The sequence below is a fragment of the Bison bison genome, unplaced genomic scaffold (genome assembly GCF_000754665.1).
Source record: "Bison bison bison isolate TAMUID 2011002044 unplaced genomic scaffold, Bison_UMD1.0 scf7180017864337, whole genome shotgun sequence".
Lineage (NCBI taxonomy): Eukaryota > Metazoa > Chordata > Mammalia > Artiodactyla > Bovidae > Bison > Bison bison.
In genome coordinates, this window is record NW_011494909.1 from 833,427 (window position 1) to 854,341 (window position 20,915).

Below are 20,915 nucleotides of genomic sequence, written 5' to 3' on the forward strand. Positions count from 1 at the left end.
GTTCTAAACCAGTCACGGCATCTCTGTTCCCTCTGCCAACAACTGGATGAGGCTGAGTAACTGTGTGACCGTGAGCTATCAGGAAGTCTCAGGGAAGGTTCCAGACTGCTTTACTTGCTCACAGACAGAGAAGAATGAGAGGCAACAGAAGCACCCCTCCTATTTTCGATTAAGATATTGTCATCTTCATACCATACCTGCAGGACAGCAGCTACCCTGTAACCATTCTGTGATGTTGGGTGATAAACCCAAACACCAGGCCAGTAAGCCAAGGTGACAGAGGGAAAGGCTGAAAGAGCCTGGTCCCTGCTGGCCCTGACGAGCTGCTGACAGCCCTTGAAATATTCCATCTCCAGACTCCCTGTTAAATAATGTATTTTTTAAAAACCCTGTGTGAGAACTCTTTCTGGTTGGCTTTCTGTTAACCTGTAAATGTAACTATGACATCCTTGTTTCTTTTGTTGAAGCAAGCTCCAAAAGAGTGTAATATTACATAATTTTCATAATGTTATATAATTCTACACATATAATTATATACTATAATATTCCTTCTTAGATTCTATAATATTTTACTTTGAAATATTTTAGAAAAGAAGGAATTTATAACTTCATCAAATGAAAACACAGAGAACATTTAGAATGACATTATTGAAATTACATTCTGGTTTTGGTTCTATGAACTATAGGGATAAATTACTGAACAGTTTTGGGCCTCAACTTTCTAAATGATGAAAGGGTCAAATTAAATCACTGATAAGATCTTGTCCTACTTAAAGATTATACTCTTTAATTTTTAAGGGATCTGGAAAGACTTCTATGACCAAAGTTCATCTGTACTGACCCAATCAATAGGGATTTTTCTAGACTGATTAAGACTTACAAGTTGTTACACAAGTGACGACTGACAAAGATTTCTGGAAGTACTGCCTGTCTGAAAGTTCAGCACTTGGTATCTGTCCTGCCAACCCAAACTATTTACACAGGGAGAAGGATGGTATTCTGCGGATAAACACTCCAAACACAGGGCCTCAAATGCACCTGCTGATTTAACCTCTTCCCCATGCAAAAGTCAAAAAGCATAAAACACAAAATGACTGATATTTCTACCCTTCACTGGAATCATAGCTAAATTCGCCTAAGATAAAAGGAGAGGTGTGCTAAGGGAAGCCAGTAGGTCACTGGACTGCAAAGATGGTTTTAAACACCATCAGCCACAGAGCATTAAAAGTGGTTTATATTCTGTGGAAAGGAAATGATATCCTTATATATTCATTGTAACTAATAGCAAATGTGCATAAAAATCCATATCCAGTGAATTAACAGGTACAGAGTATTTCTGATGCAATATATTACAAGGCCTCTTTACAAAAGCATTTGATGACAAAAAGCTCTACAATGGCAAAAAAAAAAAAAAAAACCCTGAAAGCCACAACATCTTCTAAACAGAGGGTATCTTTCAGAATGAAAATGCTGCCCATCACCCCTAAAACAAACACCTTATCACACCTGTGCCAATACAACCAAAAAAGGTCGACACCTAAATATCACAATAACTAAAGTTTTTTCTGTAAATGAACCAGAAAAATCAATACAGCTAAACTCCTTTTATAATAAATTGGCAATACGATCATACTTACTTATTATTACTTAACTTTGCTTTCTTTAACATAGTACTAAAACCATATGCCCGAGCTTCAGAACCAGACGTAAAAGAGATGATGCACAACTGACTTGTAGGGAATGTTTTTTTTCCAAGCCAGGCTGCTCTTCAAAAAAGATTTGAGGCTAACGGGATGAATTAGCAAACTGAACTAGGGAAGATGTGGCAGGCACATACAATATGTTCATCTGTGTATCTACTTAGTTTCTAGATTTTCTGATATGCTTTATCTTAGAGATTAAAGATTAGTTTAGTTGAGATTTGGGGTTTAAAAATGAGGTAGGCAAGAAATCTAGAATAACTGCTGTTTGAGGACAGAACAGAAGTATGAAGGGATCAGCTACAGCTCAGCAGTGCAGGTGTCCAGTCTGCCTCCAATGAAGATTAGCTATAGAGTAACTGGCAGAGGGGAGAAAATGCAAGTTCATGTCTAGGAATTTTTTTCTTTTGGCCAAAGCACATGCCTTGTGGGATTTTAATTCCCTAACCAGGGACTGAATCTAAGCCCTTGGCAGTGAGAGCACAGAGTCCTAACCACTGGATCACCAGGGAATTTCCCATGTCCAAGAATTTATCCCAAGGAAAAAATCAGAAAAGCACACAAAGATTTAGCTCAAGGATACTCACTGTATATAAGGACATAAGAAGAGAGAACCAGTGAAATAAATGATGCTACAGCTGTCCAGTGGAATATTCTGAAGCAAGTTTAAAGTAATGATGCATTTAATATTTAATGACATAAAGATTTTTTATATATATTAATGAGTGTAAAAACAGCCTAGTAAGCAATATGAATTATATGATCCCATTTGTGTTGTAAAAACTGGAATACAGTTAGAGACAGGTGTATCTATATTAAACCTATGCAAAGACAGAATTCTGGAAGTATTACATAAAACCAACTGTGCTGAGATCATGAATCCGCTTTCTTCCTGTTTTTGTTTAGCTATAGTTCCTGCTTTTATTTTTCTATGATAAGCATATATTGGCCTTATAATAAGAAAAACATTACCATCATATTTACTGGGAAGAATTCAGAAAGCCCTTGGTATCTAGGGATATTCACTGTATAGCATTTGCTGTCAATAGAAAAGAAAGGTTTGCTTTATTAGATCATTTCAGAAAATGAAACAGCCTTGTTATGTGGATCTGTCATGTACAACAGCACTAGAACTAAAGGAATTTCATCTGTAGCACAATTCACAAGCACTGAAAACTACTGATGTAAGAGAACAAGAGACATACTTACGGCTGGGTGAAGTCACGAGTGATGAAATCAGAACTCTTGAACAGTAGGAAGATGTCGCTGAGGGTTTTACATTTCAGAGAACTGTTCATTGCTATCCAGTAGGCATCCTAAAGAATAAAGCATGTGCTGCTTAGTATATATTCCAAGTTAGCTGCTATGAATGAAGTTCATAGCCTATATGCAAAATCAATAATGCATGTAACTTCAAGGGTTTGAAGAAAAAAATCAGGTAAGAAATTTTAGCTATACTGTCAAGTGTCAAGCGACGCTTCTAAACAAAGAATAAGGTCACTGTTGCATGACAGACAGTTTTGAGCTGAGATGTTCAGGTCCTTGTCTTGCAGCTTAGGCCCAAGACACTGCCCTGTGTCCACCTCACTGATGATGAAAGAAGGGGATAGACATCAGAAACGCTGACACTTCAGCAAGAAGATCCAGGTAGAAAGAAACATCCTGATCAGCTACTAAGAAAACAGAGAGCCTTTCTCTCTTTCTATTTCTGGAGAGAGACAGCTGCAACACTGAAGTTTGATGACTGCAGCAGTTAAGACTCATGTCCATCAAAGCTGGGAGAGAGGAGACGACATATTCTCAACTGTTCCAATTTTAAATGGTGCAAGTCTCAAACGTATGAACCAAAGGAAAAAAAAAGTAAGAACAGCAGACATAAGAGACACAAACCTCAGTGAAACAAGCCTAAAAATGACAGAATAAGTTATTTTAGGAAATACACTTTTCCCATAGATCAGACACAGGACAGTAATGTAATTTTGAGAAAACTGATGACTGCAAAACAAAAATGTCCAGTTATCCACACTGCATGAAAGGAAGCAGTGGTACATAGTTGACACTCAATAAGTAAAAAATAAATGAACAAAGGAATAACTTAAAATCACAAATAATCTACCCATCTTAACTGGAAAGCCTCAAGCCGTCAAAGATCAGCTGTCAACAATGACCCAATTTACTGCTCATAGATAAACTAAAAATGAGTTCTAATAATTTTTTTTAATAATAACTTCTTTAAATTTTCTCCCAATGAAAAAAGATGATGAACTTTGGTTAAAGATGATATACTGAACACAAAGATTTAACGCCACTGAAACAACAGTATATATACACAGAAAACCATGCAACTGAATAAATAAGACAATTATTAAGCCTAAGGAAGACAAAATGTTGAATAAGAAAACATAAGCAACACACACTTTACAGATGTGTATGCAATGTTTGCAAAAATGCAATATGAGAAACAGCTTCCCTGGTGGCTCAGAGGCAAGGAATTCACCTGCCAGTGCAGGAGGTGAGGGTTCGATCCCTGGCTTGGGACGATCCCCTGGAGAAGGAAACGGCAACACACTCCAGTATTCTTGCCTGGAAAGTTCCATGGACGGAGAAGCCTGGTGGGCTACAGTCCAAGGGGTTGCAGAGAGTCGGACACGACTGAGCGACAAAGCACAGTGAATACTGATGGAATCAAGGTGTGCTAGTCCTGTGTGAGGACAGTGAACTACAACACAGAGCAGTGAGAGTAAGAGATGAAAAAGTGCTGAACCTTTCTGTCCTAAAGCAGAAAGCTGGTAACAAATGCTTAAGATGGAAGAATAGAGACATTGAGGAAAATAACAAAAGGTGGTACTAAAATATACGCATGCAGTCGCCTCCGAGCAGTGGAAAACCGTGAAGAAAAACAGGTGTCAGGACCGGCTGACTTTTATAGCAAGCGTTCAGAAACTTAAACTATGTATATATGCCACTAATTTCAACAAGTAAAAATAAAAGATTAAGTACAATTTATCATTCATGTTAGAATAAGAAAAGATAAAAGCACACAAAGATGGTTTTCGAAAACACAGATACGTCTTGAATCCTTCAATGAGCTTTGCTGACATTAAATTGTTTTCTACTGGAATAGAAAAAATGATGAATTTCCCTAGATCTTAACTTAAAAAATCTTATCAATGCAATGTTGAAGCAATAAAACACAATTTAAGAAAACGTCAGTTCATTTGTCAAACCACTCTATTTCTAGATCCTGCAACATTCTAATTTTTATTACTTTTCAATAGAGAAAAATTTCTCTGTCAAACTGAAGAGCTGAAGTTTTGAAAAGGGCAGAGGAACATTTTCTGAGATTTCTAGTGTAATGAGCAACACAAGAGGCTGAAGCTGTCAGCTGGCAAAATACAAAGTATTTCACAGGCCCAGGGAAATAAATGCATTGCCAAATCAGGAAAATAAATAACAGGAGGAAAGCAAAAATAAATTCCATGATATTTTCCCTAGAATTAGGAATATAATTAGACCTTCGTGGGGATATAAAATGAAATGGAATCACAAGACAATATCCACACAGTGAGAGATTTACAGACATGCTCCTACCCTTGGGGCACTCCAGTTAAGCTTAGGAAATACACTGCCCCCCAGGGAATTGATCGCTTCCTGGACCTTCGTGGTGAACTCAGGAAATTCTGGTGCCTACAGAGAGAAGGAAGAAATCATTTGGGCAAGTCAGTATCAGCACGATAAATATAGAAAACAAGATTAAAAAACTCAAAGTTTAACACTTCAGGGTATTAAAAATAATTTAGAACACAAATTACTATTAGAATTTCTGAACTCAGCCAAATAAACTCAATGATCAGATAACATTCGTCAGGAAGGGAAAAGAATAACAAGCGCTCAGATGACGTTGTCCAGAACGATCAAGCCCCACAAAGCTACGGAGACTGCTGATCTTTCAAGGCACCTGGGGATGTGAGAAAAGGAACGAACGGTTCTCTAACACCGACATAAAACCAGTGCCTATTAAATGAAAAGAAATGATGGAGTATCACCTGTGCACAGACTCCAGTTCTCAGAAGTAATACCTCACATTTAAAGGACCAGAAGCCTCTCCATTTGCAGGAAAAGAACTTACCCCCAAAAGGCTTCAAAAACGAGAAATCAATCATGTGGCTAACTGCATTTAAACATGGCTATTTCCAGACAGGTTTTAATATAAACAAAACTCAAAAATAGGACCTTGGTGAAATTAAAATGTTCTTTCTTTTTTGGTTGATTTAAAAATGATTATTTTATATCAGCAAGTAACCAAAACATTGTGCTATTTCAACCAGGAAATAAGCAGAAATACTTATTTCTGATGGGACGTAAACGTCATTACGATTATGCTCTTCCTCGAGTCTTCTGTCACCATCAGGAGCACGGGGACAAAAAGTGGAGAAAAGGAGAGAAAGAGGGATGGAAGTGGGGCCTGCAGGAGAGCAAGAATACAAAAAAACGCTGATGCGTTGCAGTCATTTTAGCCCTTTATATCTGCTGCCCCCTAGTGGACAACTGCAAATACTGAAAGTCCCATCATGACGAGCTCTTCCCTAAGTGGGAAAAAACTAGAATAGGTCTACAACAAGCTAATGGGCTTCTCTAGTAGCTCAGCTGGTAAAGAATCTGCCTGCAATACAGGAGACCAGGGTTTGATCCCTGGGTTGGGAAGATCCCCTGGAGAAGAAAATGGCAACCCACTCCAGTATTCTCGCCTAGAGAATCCCATGGACAGAGGAGCCTGGTGGGGTACAGTCCCTGGGATCCCAAAGAGTCCGACATGACTGTGCAACTAACTTTCACTTTCACTTCACTTCAGAATAAGCTAAAGGAGTGGGAGGTACAAACTATTGGGTGTAAGACTACAAGGATATATTATTGTACAACATGAGGAAGAAGGCATTTTTTGTAATAACTAAATGGAGAACCTTTAAAAAATTATTTTAAAACTTTTTAAAATGATTATTATTGTTTCAAGTCATGAAGTTTTAGGATGACTTGTTATTCAGTCATCCTAAACAAACAAACACCAAAAGAAAACAAAGGCTTATACTGATTCCCAAGATCTAGCCCAGTTATGACAAAAAACTGTGACTCAAGGCTGAGAAACAGACCAAAACATGAAAGTTAAAAAAATGGGCAGGTTGTACTTCCTTTCTTTCTGCTGCAGACGCATGTGACTGCTGCAGATATACTCGACCTCCGGAGGTCTGAAGTGTCTTTTAGTTACTTAATTTGACAGTGCGCTACCATCTCCATCTTCTGCATGTCTTCTTCAGCTTGTTGCTACTGCTGCTACTGCTAAGTCGCTTCAGTTGTGTCCGACTCTGTTCAACCCCATAGACGGCAGCCCACCAGGCTCCCCCATCCCCGGGATTCTCCAGGCAAGAATACTGGAGTAGGTTGCCATTTCCTTCTCCAATGCATGAAAGTGAAAAGTGAAGTCGCTCAGTCGTGTCCAACTCTTAGCGACCCCATGGACTGCAGCCTACCAGGCTCCTCCGTCCATGGGATTTTCCAGGCAATAGTACTGGAGGGGGTTACAATTGCCTTCTCCTTCTTCAGCTTATATACGTGAAATTAATGCCTTTCAGAGGCTTTCAAAACAAATAACCGCCTTGAGTTTCTTTATCTTCCATTCTCCTCTCCGCGGCAAAAGAAATTATGCTTTCTGTTAAGGCAAATTTCTTTAGAATCCCCTGAAGATGCTGGTTTGGCAACCAAACCAGCTTCATCTATAAACACACTCCTCTAAGACCTGCATTAGCTATATTTTCAATAAATGACACAGTTACAAAAATATTAAAACATGAAGGATTTGATCTTCAAAGACAAAACAATTTCATTTTCCCATTGAACTTCACATATAAAGACTGCTTTATATTTCTGTATTACATTTTTTCTTTATAAGTTATCAGTTCAGTTCAGTCGCTCAGTAGTGTCCAACTCTTTGCGACCCAATGAACTGCAGCACGCCAGGCCTCCCTGTCCATCACCAGCTCCCGGAGTTCACCCAGACTCACGTCCATCGAGTCAGTGATGCCATCCAGCCATCTCATCCTCTGTCGTCCCCTTCTCCTCCTGCCCCCAATCCCTCCCAGCATCAGAGTCTTTTCCAATGAGTCAACTCTTCGAATGAGGTAGCCAAAGTATTGGAGTTTCAGCTTTAGCATCATTCCTTCCAAAGAACACCCAGGACTGATCTCCTTTAGAATGGACTGGTTGGATCTCCCTGCAGTCCAAGGGACTCTCAAGAGTCTTCTCCAACACCACAGTTCAAAAGCATCAATTCTTCAGTGCTCAGCGTTCTTCACAGTCCAACTCTCACATCCATACATGACCACAGGAAAAACCGTAGCCTTTCCTAGACGGACCTTTGTTGGCAAAGTAATGTCTCTGCTTTTCAATATGCTATCTAGGTTGGTCATAACTTTTCTTCCAAGGAGTGTCTTTTAATTTCAAGGCTGCAATCACCATCTGCAGTGATTTTGGAGCCCAAAAAAATAAAGTCTGACACTGTTTTCACTGTTTCCCCATCTATTTCCCATGAAGTGATGGGACCGGATGCCATGATCTTCGTTTTCTGAACGTTGAGCTTTAAGCCAACTTTTTCACTCTCCACTTTCACTTTCATCAAGAAGCTTTTTAGTTCCTCTTCACTTTCTGCCATAAGGGTGGTATCATCTGCATATCTGAGGTTACTGATATTTCTCCCGGCAATCTTGATTCCAGCTTGTGCTTCTTCCAGCCCAGCGTTTCTCATGATGTACTCTGCATAGAAGTTCAATAAGCAGGGTGACAATATACAGCCTTGACTTACTCCTTTTCCTATTTGGAACCAGTCTGTTGTTCCATGTCCAGTTCTAACTGTTGCTTCCTGACCTGCATATAGGTTTCTCAAGAGGCAGGTCAGGTGGTCTGGTATTCCCATCTCTTTCAGAATTTTTCAGTTTATTGTGATCCACATAGTCAAAGGCTTTGGCATAGTCAATAAAGCAGAAATAGATGTTTTTCTGGAACTCTCTTGCTTTTTCCAGTGGATGTTGGCAATTTGATCTCTGGTTCCTCTGCCTTTTCTAAAACCAGCTCGAACATCTGGAAGTTCACGGGTCACGTATTGCTGAAGCCTGGCTTGGAGAATTTTGAGCATTACTTTGATAGCGTGTGAGATGAGTGCAATTGTGCGGTAGTTTGAGCATTCTTTGGCATTGCCTTTCTTTGGGATTATAAGTTATAGGTGTACAATACAGTGATTCACAATTTTTTAGAGGTTTCACTTCACTGTAATTACTATAAAATACTGGCTATTCTGTATTACATTTTAAAAGAGGTGATAAATCCCCTCAAATCCTCAAATTATTCAACTTTAAGAATTTTCTTAAGAACTTTAAGAAATCCCGCAATCAAGATCCTAAAATAAATTTAAATGACAAAAAGTTTATGTATTGCACAGAAAAATTTGTGCTTCAGTGGAAGACTATGTATTGTATACATACAGCACTTTTCTGTTACCTGATTCTAGCTGGGTCTGCAAGATGTTTTACAACTTGGTAAATAATAGGTAAGTGAAAACAGTATTTCTTACAGACATGAAAATTCTACTCTGTCTGGTAGAAACCCAGCTGTCTTCTGTCCCCCCTTGAGGGACACATAACCAGCTTTGCCTTGTTTACATACTCATTTTTTATGTAACTACAATACATATTTACATAGTCCTAATCTATAAATGCGTGTCCTTTGAGTTCTCTTTTGAGCCAGTTATAACATCTGCCTGGTTCCCTCGTGAGTTAAAGCCTTCAACGTGTGTTAAGTCATGATTCCACCTTTTCCTGAAAATGATTTTTTAACAGATTTAGCTAGTAATAGGATTCTTTTAAGCTCATAGCACAATGAGTTGATTTTAAATACACCTAACTCCTTAGTTGTCTAAGAAACTCTGCTGCTGCTAAGTCACTTCAGTCGTGTCTGACTCTGTGCGACCCCATAGATAGCAGCCCACCAGGCTCCCCCATCCCTGGGATTCTCCAGGCAAGAACACTGGAGTGGGTTGCCATTTCCTTCTCCAATGTGTGAAAGTAAAAAGTGAAAGTGAAGTCATTCATTCGTGTCCGACTCTTCACGACCCCATGGACTGCAGCCTACCAGGCTCCTCCGTCCATGGGATTTTCTAGACAAGAGTACTGGAGTAGGTTGCCATTGCTTTCTCCGTGTCTAAGAAAAGGTTCATGCTTTAAGTGGGATGAAATCTGCAGTTTAAATCACATCCGTGGACTTTTATGATCCAAACTCGCCTATCTTTTCTACTTTACCCACCACAGCCCTACGGTATCATACTCATTCAGAAAGAGTATTTCTTTAAAAATTTTTAATCATCAAATAAATGTTTTAAACATATAAAAAATATATACCCTGATCCATACATTCAACAATTTGATATGCTTGATCCAGATCTTTAAATTTCTTAAGGAAAGAACATCACAGATCCTCAAGAAACTCCTAACCTCCCTGCTCTCCTCCCTAGTCCTTTCTTCTCGCCACAGGCAGCCATCATTACAAGACTGGTCACAATCTTCTACAGTCATGATTCTATACTTACAGTGCGTGCGTCTGCCCATAATACAAAATATTTAAAAATTTTAACGTAACTGCTGTTATTTGATATGTATACTTTTGGCAACCTGCCCTTTCAAATTCACCATCGTGTCTGAAATTTAGCCATCTTGATTATCTGATTGCATTTTAAATTGGGCTTCTCTGTAGCTGCACTATTATCATTGGGTGTGTGCTCTTCTGCCCTGAAAGCTCACCTAACCAACAACATCTGGTTCAGCCCAGTGAAACCCAATCACTTTTAAATTGTTTTTCCATTTTGAAATAATTTCAGACTTTCAGAAGCATTTACAAGAAGCATTTAACCAAAATTTTCTATACACTCTTCATGCAGGCATTCTACCACACTGCTGTATCATTCTCCCTCTGCAACTCCCTTTCTGTATACAGCTATGCTGGAGCGTGTATAAAACACATACACCTTCCATAGTAAGGAGAAGTCATGATGCCCCTTTACACACAGCACTTCATGTAACCTAGGCAAATTATCAAAACCAGGGAGCTAACATGGATATAACATCACTATTTCATCTATGGGTCTTATTCAGTTTGTGCTCACTGTCCTGATAATGTCTTTTACAGCAGAAGAAAGATGGAATATTTTCTTCTGGCCTAGGACCCAATCTAGAATCATGCATTGCATTAACTTGTCATGTCCCTTTAATCTCCTTTCATCTGTAACATTTCCTCTCTCTGTTGCTCTTATCTTTCATGACCCTGACCATTTGCAAGAGCCTGGGGCAGTCACTCTGTGTAATTTCCAAAACGCTGAGTTTGCCGGCTATTTCCTCATGACTGGATTCAGGCTGTGCACGGCTGGCAGGTGATGTGTCCTCTGAGCCTCATACAAGGAGGCAGGCGATAGAGGTCTGTCCCATCACTGACAAGGTTAACTTTTCTTATGCTGCTTTCCACTGGAAGATGCTATTTTTCTCTTTGTAACTAGTAAGTAATTTTGGTTTCCCTGGTAGCTCAGATGGTAAAGAATCTGAGATGGTAAAGATTCTGGTAAAGAATCTCCCAATGAAGGAGACCAAGGTTTAATCCCTGGGTCGGGAAGATCCCGTGGAGAATAGAATGGCAACCCACTCCAGTATTCGTGCCTGGAGAATTCCATGGGCAGAGGAGCCTGGTGCGCTACAGTCCATGGGGTCTTAAAAGAGTCAGACATGACTGAGTGACTAATGCTTTCACTTTCTTTCAAGTAATTTTGGTGGACATACTTTGAGAAGACTCAAATATCCTTATTGAATAGTCACCCACAAGTTTTAACATCTATCTCATTATTACTAGAATGGCTGTAAATGCTGATTTCTATCATTCTTTCTCAATTATTAGTTGGTGTCGAATTTTCTACTATAGAGAAAGGCTTTCCCTTCTGTTTCATTTGTTGAATTTAATCATTTGTTTATGTCAGTATGGGACCATGGGTTCGAATGCTAGTCCATTATTATCGTTGTTTTGTTATGATGTTCACATATGTGGCCAGTGGGAACCCATTGAGCTGGCTTCCGGGTCCTCTGCACCATGTCCGCATCATTCTTACTTTCTGGCACAAATTCCTACAGGCTCTTCTTTACCTTCCCACCCCCAGTCTTGAATTTCTCCAAGGAGCTTCAACTCCTTTTAGTGGAAACCAGTATTTAGACACCATAATCAGGGCACTAGGTCCGTTCATCTGTTCATTCCTACCATGACATCACTGTGTCGTTTTTAGAACTAAGCAGAGTTTGATAAATACACACACACGTTATTAATTTATCTATTGAAGTTTGCCTAACAACAGCGATTTAAGTTATTTTTCAAAATAATAAATAAAAGCTTAAAATGGTGACTAAATGGGAATTTAGAGTGATCTGCGTTGAAACCCAGAAGCGCCCCATGGGACGGCACTGGGCAGTCCTGAGACCGAGCTGCTCTTACCGTAAGCGTGGCCGTGTTCTCGTCGTCCGACCACTGCAGGGGAAGGAGGACAGAAAGAGAATGTTAATGTGGACAGTGTTCCTGGCTTCCAAAAAGCAGTGCTCCATCTAAAAACGACACACACACAGGAGATAGCTTTTCCTGAACACAAAGTACACATCCATGTGTACTTAGGTTTCCATGGAATTTCTGACTTTATTGAATGTACACTAAGATCTTTAAGCCAGAACCATTTCAGAGATCATTTCAATTAGGACAGTCTATGGAACAGGTTATAGTATTTTGAACCAACCTGTATTTCTTCGGCTTCATCATCACTGTCTGGCTGAGAACGTGCAGGCGGATCTTCCCTGGAAGAACATAAAACAAAAACTGAGTGTGAGAAAGCCTTGGTGCCAGGCAGTCATGATTACAGATGTGCTGAGTGTTCATATACATGTAAGAAGAAACTAATAAAAACCAACCTGAAATTAACAAGAGTGAACGTTCAGTAAGAGACCGTCGAATAAAAACGTCCTGTCTTCTTCTCAGAAATCACTAGCAACAGGGGAAAGAAAATCTCAAACTCTGCCCCAGAGGACACTAAGAACCAGCTCTGAATCTCGACCAGAGAAAGTGCTGCCGAAGACCAGGGAGACACAGCAGGAGCTGTCGGGGGAGTAGGTTCAGGCGGCTGATGGACACCCTGCGGGCACAGCCGGGCATCTTCTGTTTACAGTGAAGACAGTACATGCGGGCTGCCGGCAGGAATCACCCTGGGTCGGGACTGGCACTGCTGGAGGGCACGGGGGAAAGACATGGTCAACACGCTGTCTCAGAAAGAGTCAGTGAGCAAAGCAGGGGCTGAAAAGGGCTGCTAGCAGCCAATCCTCACCCCTGGCTGTGGGCAAAGCAGAGGCTGAAAGACCTCAGAGAGAGGACACTGCCCCCGCCGCTTCTCAGCACTCAACCACAAACCGCTGGCCACAAAGAACTCGATCACATCATTGAAAAATAAGCACTAACCAGAATAGCAACCAGCAGAGGATCTATACCAAGAAACTACAAGAGAAAGGAAGGATGAGGCTTCGGGTTAATCACGGACGCTTATCCACCCCTAGGTTCCCTCTTGAAATGGTACTGAAGTGATTTAAAAGATCACAAGGGCAAAAAGGACCAGAAAGAGACAGCTGCAAAGAGGCAACAGAAGTCTGGAAAACAGAAAGCCAGTGAGGGGGTAACCCGGTGAGCCACAGGCTGCCCCTGGAGCCGTCATACACGATGGGCCCACGGCTCCACTCTGAAAGGGGTGATGCGTGTACAGCCCATACAGGGGCGGGAAGACACGTCCAGTCTTCCTCACCTGGCACATCCCAGCAACTCACCCTCCATGGACAAGAGGGTAAGGTGCATAATGCCCCAAATGAATATGGGGGTGAAATGCCACAAAACAACAAAGTTACAAGCGGAAGTCACACTCACAGTGAGACCTCTAGTCCCCTTCTTCCCTCCCTGCTCCCTGATATAGACAGATGAGAGGACTTGTCTCTGGAGATGCTGGACAATTCCAGAGGAAAGACTTATAGATAACTGCCATCTGGGAATCTGCCATCGATTCCTGTTGATTGCTGGCACTCTTAGTCAACACTAGTACACAAAGTTTCTGTGTGTGTGTGCCCCTCACTCTTAAATATGAATAAAGGCCTACAATCATTAGAAGGCCTATAAAAGGCTCCAAGATGAGAAAAGAGTTTTTTAAAAGGAGGAAAAGTACATGGACAGAATAAAGACAGTAAAGGAAACAAATGAAAAATATTTTTTAAAATCACAAATATCTTCAAAGATAAAAGAAGATATTGCATTCATGAGAAAGGACAAGACTGAACTTGTATAAAAGGAAAAACATGGTAGCTGAAATTTAAAAACTCAATAGAATGAGTGGCAAGATTAGGGAAATTTTCCATAAAATAGAACTAAGACAACAACAACAATAGAGAAGAAATGATAAAATTCAGAGAATTAACCTGGCAGTTATAACATCTAAAAAGAAAGAGAAGCAAAAAAATAAGAGGAAATTATCAAAGATACAATATTTTTTAAAGTTCTAAAACCAAAAAATAAAGTCTCTAGAATGAAAGCGCCCACACCAAGTACATGTGACAACGAATGGGAAAGACAACAAGAGCCTTAGATGATGTTCACGGACGGCCACAACTCTCCCCATCCTGACATGCTGTCTGTAGTCTTGACATGCCACCCTTCCCATCAAGACACAGCACTCACTTCCCACCCCTTTAATTCAAACTGGCTTCAAGGCTCACTGGGGCCAACAATGCAGCACAAGGGCACCACGTGCCCTAAGCCTTGGTATCAAAGCCTTTACAGCTTCCTTGCCCACGTTTTTTGAATGCTGCTACCACCACATAAAGGAGTGGAGTCTGAGAATGAGAAATCAGACGGAAAGAGAAGCCCAGCTGACCGGCAGCATTCACTGCCAGACCGGAGTGAGGCCATCCTAAAACCATCCAGTTAGGTCGAGCCACCAAACAACTACAGGAGTAGTAGTTGACCTCAACTGAGCAGTGACCTCAGAAGGACCAGCAGAAGACTCGCCCAGTGTTGAGCATTAGGGAGGCTCCGAGATTTCACCCCACTTGCAAGCTAACAAGTTAGCCTGCCACGGTGCCATGTAATCTGGCAGAAGACAGTAGAAGCCTGGGTCAGAAACCAAGGACTCTCCAAACAGAGAGACACATCTGGCCAATGAAATACACTGTAGGAGCTCTTCCACAAGCTCAGAGTACTGACATCTGCTCAGGACTCTCTAATGTCAGGAGGCATTTTCTTTACATTCTCATTTTGTAGGCTTATTACGTGTTCTATATTGGAAAATAATAAAGTCATGTCTGTAAATATCCCAAAGTTGAGACTCGCCTATCTATTCTGTTGCTTTATCCTGCAATTATTCCACATCAATGAGGCTCTAAACTAATAATTTTCAGGTTATTACCAGGTTGAGAATACCAGAAACAGAATTATAATCCAGGAAGCTAAACAGAAGATCCATCAGACCAGAAAAATATATATATATAATATATATATATGGTAAAATTGGGCTTCCCTGGTGGCTCAGTGGTTGAAAATCCACCTGCCAATGCAGGAGATGTGGGTTCGATCCCTGGTCAGGAAGATCCCCTGGAGAAGGAAATGCAACCCACTGCAGTATTCTTACCTGGGAAATCCCATGGACAGAGGAGCCTGGCAGGCTACAGTCCATGGTGTCACAAGAGTCGGATGCGACTCAGTGACTAAACAACAAAATGGTAAAATTAGTGTTACTGTAAAACACACACAATTTTAATTATACTTCTAAGTTCATTTACCTAAGAAATGTTCGTCAAGCACCTGTTTTATCAGGCACTGTTCCAAGGGCTGGGAACACACCTGCCCAAGTCTCTGCTCTCATGAAGACTGCATTGTAACAGGATGACTAAAGCAAAGATGGAGGGAAATAAGGGTTATGCAGAAAAATTAAGTGAGGCCAGGAGAAAAAAAACAGATGCACCAAAATGCGGTAAACCATAAAATGGAGTGGTATTTAGCCTTAAGGAAGGTGATTTTCACACGTGCTGTAACATGGATGAACATCGGGGACATTACGCTAAGTGCAATAAAGCTGAATACTGCACGATTCCCCTTCTGTGAGGTATGTCCAGTAGTTAAAATCATAGACACCAAAAGCAGAATGTCGGTTATCAGGAGCTGGTGGAAGGCGGGTCGGGGAGTGAGTGTTTAGAGGGTACAGAGTTTCAGTTTTACAAGATAACAAGAGTTCTCTAGATGGATCACAGTGATGGCTGCAACATTGTAACTGTACTTAATACCACTGAACTGTACACTTAAAAATTGTTAATGTGGTAAATTTTATGTGTATTTTAGCTTGATAAAAATTTTTTTTTAATAATTCTAAGAGAAAATTATATCCAACCTAGAATTCCATAAAAGAGAGTGACATATCAGCAAGGGTTACCATTAAGCTACTTTACAAAGGAAACTGAAGGATGAACACTTAGATAACATGACTTCTGAGCAGAGATCTGAGTGAAAACATAGGAATGTCATTAAAGTGCATGATTCTTAAACTTTTTCAAGTTGGTACCGAACAGACTGAAGCACGGCACTTTCCTTTATATACAGAAGAACTACTTGAACAAGAGGAATAGTAACCATACCCATTTTCTACAGGAAGAGAAGAAAGGAATTACTCAGTTTTACAGATTGTAATTATTAGCAGAAGACGTGTTCAATTTTGAAAATCTTATCAACTGAGCGTTAACAAGGAATATAGGACAAAGATCAGCACATAATTTTAACTAGAGAGAAAAAAAAGAGAGAATGGGGCCAAAGCTAATGTACTTACTTTACACGTTAATTGTTGAGGTTGAATCATTACATTTCCTTATGCTAAAATTTAAAGAATGTTTTTCTGACATGCCTTACCTTCCTGAAACCACCAGAGTTCCATCATCGAGTAAATAATCCTTCACATTCTGAGGAAGTGGAAGAATGACACTAAAAAAAAAAAAAAAATGCACATACCAAAAAAAGGCATCATTTTAAAAGACCAACCATAAGCAGAGAGAAAAAGTTCCAAACTCAATTTCTGAATTACTTGCTTCCTTTAATATGAAGTGGGAAATGTTAATAATGGACATTTGGCAGCCGTAGACTAGAAATTAGAATAATATGAATAAATGTTGCAATAAACTAAATTAGGTGCATATAATTATCCCTATTGACTTTGAGGTTAAAAAAAAATAAACAACAACAACAAAAATAAAACAAAACAAAAAAAATCCCGAAAACAGCCAAATCCAAAGAACTCAACTGAAATCACAGTATGAAGGCAACAAGCTCAAAAAGATTCTGAGTACAAGGGTTATGTGCCTTTAAGAAATTGGAGGCCCTGCAGGTATTTGCAGCAACACAGGAAATGACCAAACGAATCAGAAGATCAACAGCACCTGGCTAAGAAACAGGGTGGAAGCAGGCTTAAGATCTGGGCACCTTTGGTTGGCAAAGGGAGTGTAAGGTCGAAAATCCACAGTGTGCTGGGATGTACTGTGATGGCATCCTGTTCACCTCATCTCTAGAGTACACGGCTGCTTACCTGGGCACGCTTCAGGTGAACTGTTTTCAGACAACCATAATTAAGGGATGGCAAAGCCATACTTGATATCACTTGAAAAATGGATGGGATAATTTGTTTTTTTTACTCTGTAGTGATAAATCATCATCAAAAAATTCTGGCACAGATATCTAAAAACAATGTTCTTACTTTGCTTGTAAGGCATGTATTTTTTAAAAACTGAAAACGATGGCAGCCTACGTTCAGAGAGACTATCACTGACTCATAATAATATGCTTCATTTATTTATTTTCTGTAACATGACAGTTGGTTTTGGCACACAGGAAAGATTACTCATGGGCTACTTCAGTTTTAGAAATTAACATCTGATTTCTCAAAGTTACAATTTCACATTCAAAAGCCTACTTCTTCTTCAGGCTTTTAAGTTCAACTAACAAATCTTACTATTCTATTTGTAAAGCTGCTAAATTTTAACCAATTTCAAGTGAGCCTTTGAAATTTAAAAGTTGCTTTAAATTTTTTTTAACTCTAGGGAATTCCCTAGTGGTCTAATAGCTAAGGCTTGGGCTTTCACCATCATGGACTTGGGTTCAATCCTTGGTCAGGGAACTAAGATACCACAAGCCATGTAGTATGGCCAAAAGAAAAAAAAAAAATTTTAACTCTATTATAAAATAATCTATTCAACTTTCTTTTAAAATATGTCAATTGTCTAATTACAGATAAAGCTTTTCAAGTATTTAACTCTTATAAAACCAGCGAATTAAACTGTTAAGTATAGTGAATCTAAGGTTCTTGCAAACGTTCCAACACTGTTTAAACACTTAAAAATTTTTTCTTATGTATTTTAATGTATCACAATTCTAAACCAATTACACAAATTAAATTAGAAACACAAGGCTAATCTGTTACATATATACAAACCGTCCTCAAAATGGCAAATTCTTTAGGATGTTAAAGTTAACAGGGAAAAATTCCAAGTCTGGATGATTTCATCACCTCTATATTTAATTCTAGCTCTTCCTGGGGTTAAAATACTCACCCAACACTGTCATTCCAACAGAATCGGACATGACCTTCACAAGAGAATCTGAAGTTTACCTCCTCAGGGGCCTGAGACTGAGAAGTATCGGCAGAAATGTCCATTCCCAGACATGTAGGGTGATTTTCCTGACCACGATGAGAGCAGAGAGAGCCCTCTTCTATGTCAGTGACATCTCTGAGTCCGTGGGTGATTTCAGAGGCCACGTCCCTAGTTTCTGAGTTATGCTATTTCTCAGGTCTCATTCCCCCCGGGCTGCATCACCCGTTGACTGGATTCAAAACATCTATTTACTGTTTGATTCCATTGTGAATTCTCTGCATATTTGTCCTTTCTGGAGGGTCTACTGGAGAAGGCAATGGCACCCCACTCCAGTACTCTTGCCTGGAAAATCCCATGGACAGAGGAGCCTGGTAGGCTACGGTCCATGGGGTCACTAGGAGTCGGACATGACTGAGCGACTTCACTTTGACTTTTCACTTTCATGCACTGGAGAAGGAAATGGCAAGCCACTCCAGTGTTCTTGCCTGGAGAATCTCAGGGACGGGGGTGCCTGGTGGGCTGCCGTCTATGGGGTCGCACAGAGTCAGACACGACTGAAGCAACTTAGCAGCAGCAGCAGGAGGGTCTACAGGTCTTACAGGTATGAGCCCACACTGACAGTTCTCATGAGTCCCTGCGTCCTGCGTTCACAGTTCTAAAGTCGCCCTAATGATGTGACCCTGAATTATGTCACGTTAGTCATGGAGGAATCCTAGATGACTTTGTTAAGAACTCAATGTCTAGGAGTGGGAAAAGGAAAAAAAAAAAACCTCAAGTACAATGTAAGTGCTGTACCAGTACAGATGTATCAAACACCACCAAAACTCTCAAGAAAAAGGAACCGTGCCTGAGCAACTGAGGCCATAAACAAGCCATGACCTGGCATACTTAACCCAACTGTTGGAAAAGAACTTAAATATTTTTTGTCACTAAAATTCACTATGCAGCCAAGAATCCATGAGGGCTGGGACTTCCCTAGTGGCTCAGTGGTAAAGAATCCACCTGCCAATGCAGGAGACAGGGACTCGATCCTTGGTCTAGGAAGATCCCATATGCCGTGGAGGAACTAAGCCCCAGCGCCACAACTACTGAGCCCACGCTCTAGAGCCCGGGAGGCGCAGCTACTCAAGTCCAGGCCCTCTGGAGTCTGTGCTCCGCAACACGAGAGGCCACCGCAATGAGAAGCCCTCGCACCGCAGCCAGAGAAAAGCTGGTGCAGAAACGAAGACCTAACACAGCCAAAAATAAATAAATACATAAAATTTTAAAAGAAAAAAGAATCCATGAGGCCCAACTGAAAGATGTAAAAAATGTAATGACCTATTCCATCAAGTCGATATAATTCTATACACACAGACAAGTCACTCAAATGGAATGGAGGTTAAAAAAGCCTTTAGGAGATTATTCATAACTTTCATGTTTGAGGAAAGAAACACTTAGAAAGGTAGAGTGGATGACCCAAAGTCACCTAGCTACTTATTTGTAAAGTGAAAGGGAAAGTGAAGTCGCTCAGTCGTGTCCAACTCTTTGCGACCCCATGGACTGTAGCCTACCAGGTTCCTCCGTCCATAGGATTTTCCAGGCAAGAGTACTGGAGTGGGTTGCTATTTCCTTCTCCAGGGGAATCTTCCCAACCCAGGGATAGAACCTGGGTCTCCTGCATTGCAGGCTGATGCTTCACTGTCTGAACCACCAGGGAAGTCCTGAGTCAAAGTTCTAGGACGTGTCAAAAAAAAAAAGATTCTGTATTTTTACCTGCATAATCATTTCTGAACCATGATTAATAAATGCCGAATGATAAGGCTGAGTCAATAACCAGAACATGGTCTCTTGGCATTAAAGTTGACAATGACAACGACAAGCCTAACAACTCCACCAGAATGACCTGGGCCATAGAGGGACATCGTACCACACGCTGCGTTCCAGCAATGTTACACAGGACTAAGTAGGCTAGAGTTACAGGGCAAAGACACAGAATATTCTCAGGCAACACAGCTCAGTTGTGAACTGGCAAGAAAATCCCCCTCCTTGGTTTACTTTTCACTCCCAGCTTCATATGAATGGCACATATTTTAAGTGAACTAAAACTATTTTAAGCTTTGGTTAAATCAAAAACATTAAAAACAAGCAGCTTTTTATGTGTTTATGTCAAAAAGAGTGCCAAGCATTTTTAACGCTTTATCTCATTTAATTCTCATGACAATCCTATTATTTTCTCAATTTTCCAGATGGGGCTTACAGAGATTAAGCCATTTTCACAAGATGCTGGTGGAACCAAAATTCCCAAGGCAGACAGATGGTCTTGACTCTAAAGTCCAATTCTTAACCATTATACTTCACTGCTGAAGCAAAGAAAAATTTCTTTGAGTTGACAAAAGGTGTCTGCACACAAAATACAAGACACTTCTGAGTGAACTCTGTGTGAAAATGTCTGACC

General features: G+C 40.3%; 1 protein-coding gene across 2 annotated transcripts in view; it reads right to left on the bottom strand.

The window, feature by feature from the left end:
* CDC123 (cell division cycle 123) overlaps positions 1-20,915 on the bottom strand; it is a 46,861-nt gene that overhangs the window by 24,089 nt on the left and 1,857 nt on the right. The window contains exons 2-6 of one of the 2 annotated variants that reach the window (XM_010854090.1): positions 16,746-16,817; positions 12,559-12,616; positions 12,267-12,299; positions 5,292-5,387; positions 2,910-3,016 (exon numbers count right to left, since the gene is read on the bottom strand). In XM_010854090.1, the coding sequence (XP_010852392.1) occupies positions 2,910-3,016; positions 5,292-5,387; positions 12,267-12,299; positions 12,559-12,616; positions 16,746-16,817 (366 nt within the window). The remainder of the gene's footprint in view (positions 1-2,909; positions 3,017-5,291; positions 5,388-12,266; positions 12,300-12,558; positions 12,617-16,745; positions 16,818-20,915) is intronic. The other variant, XM_010854091.1, reaches the window with a different exon arrangement.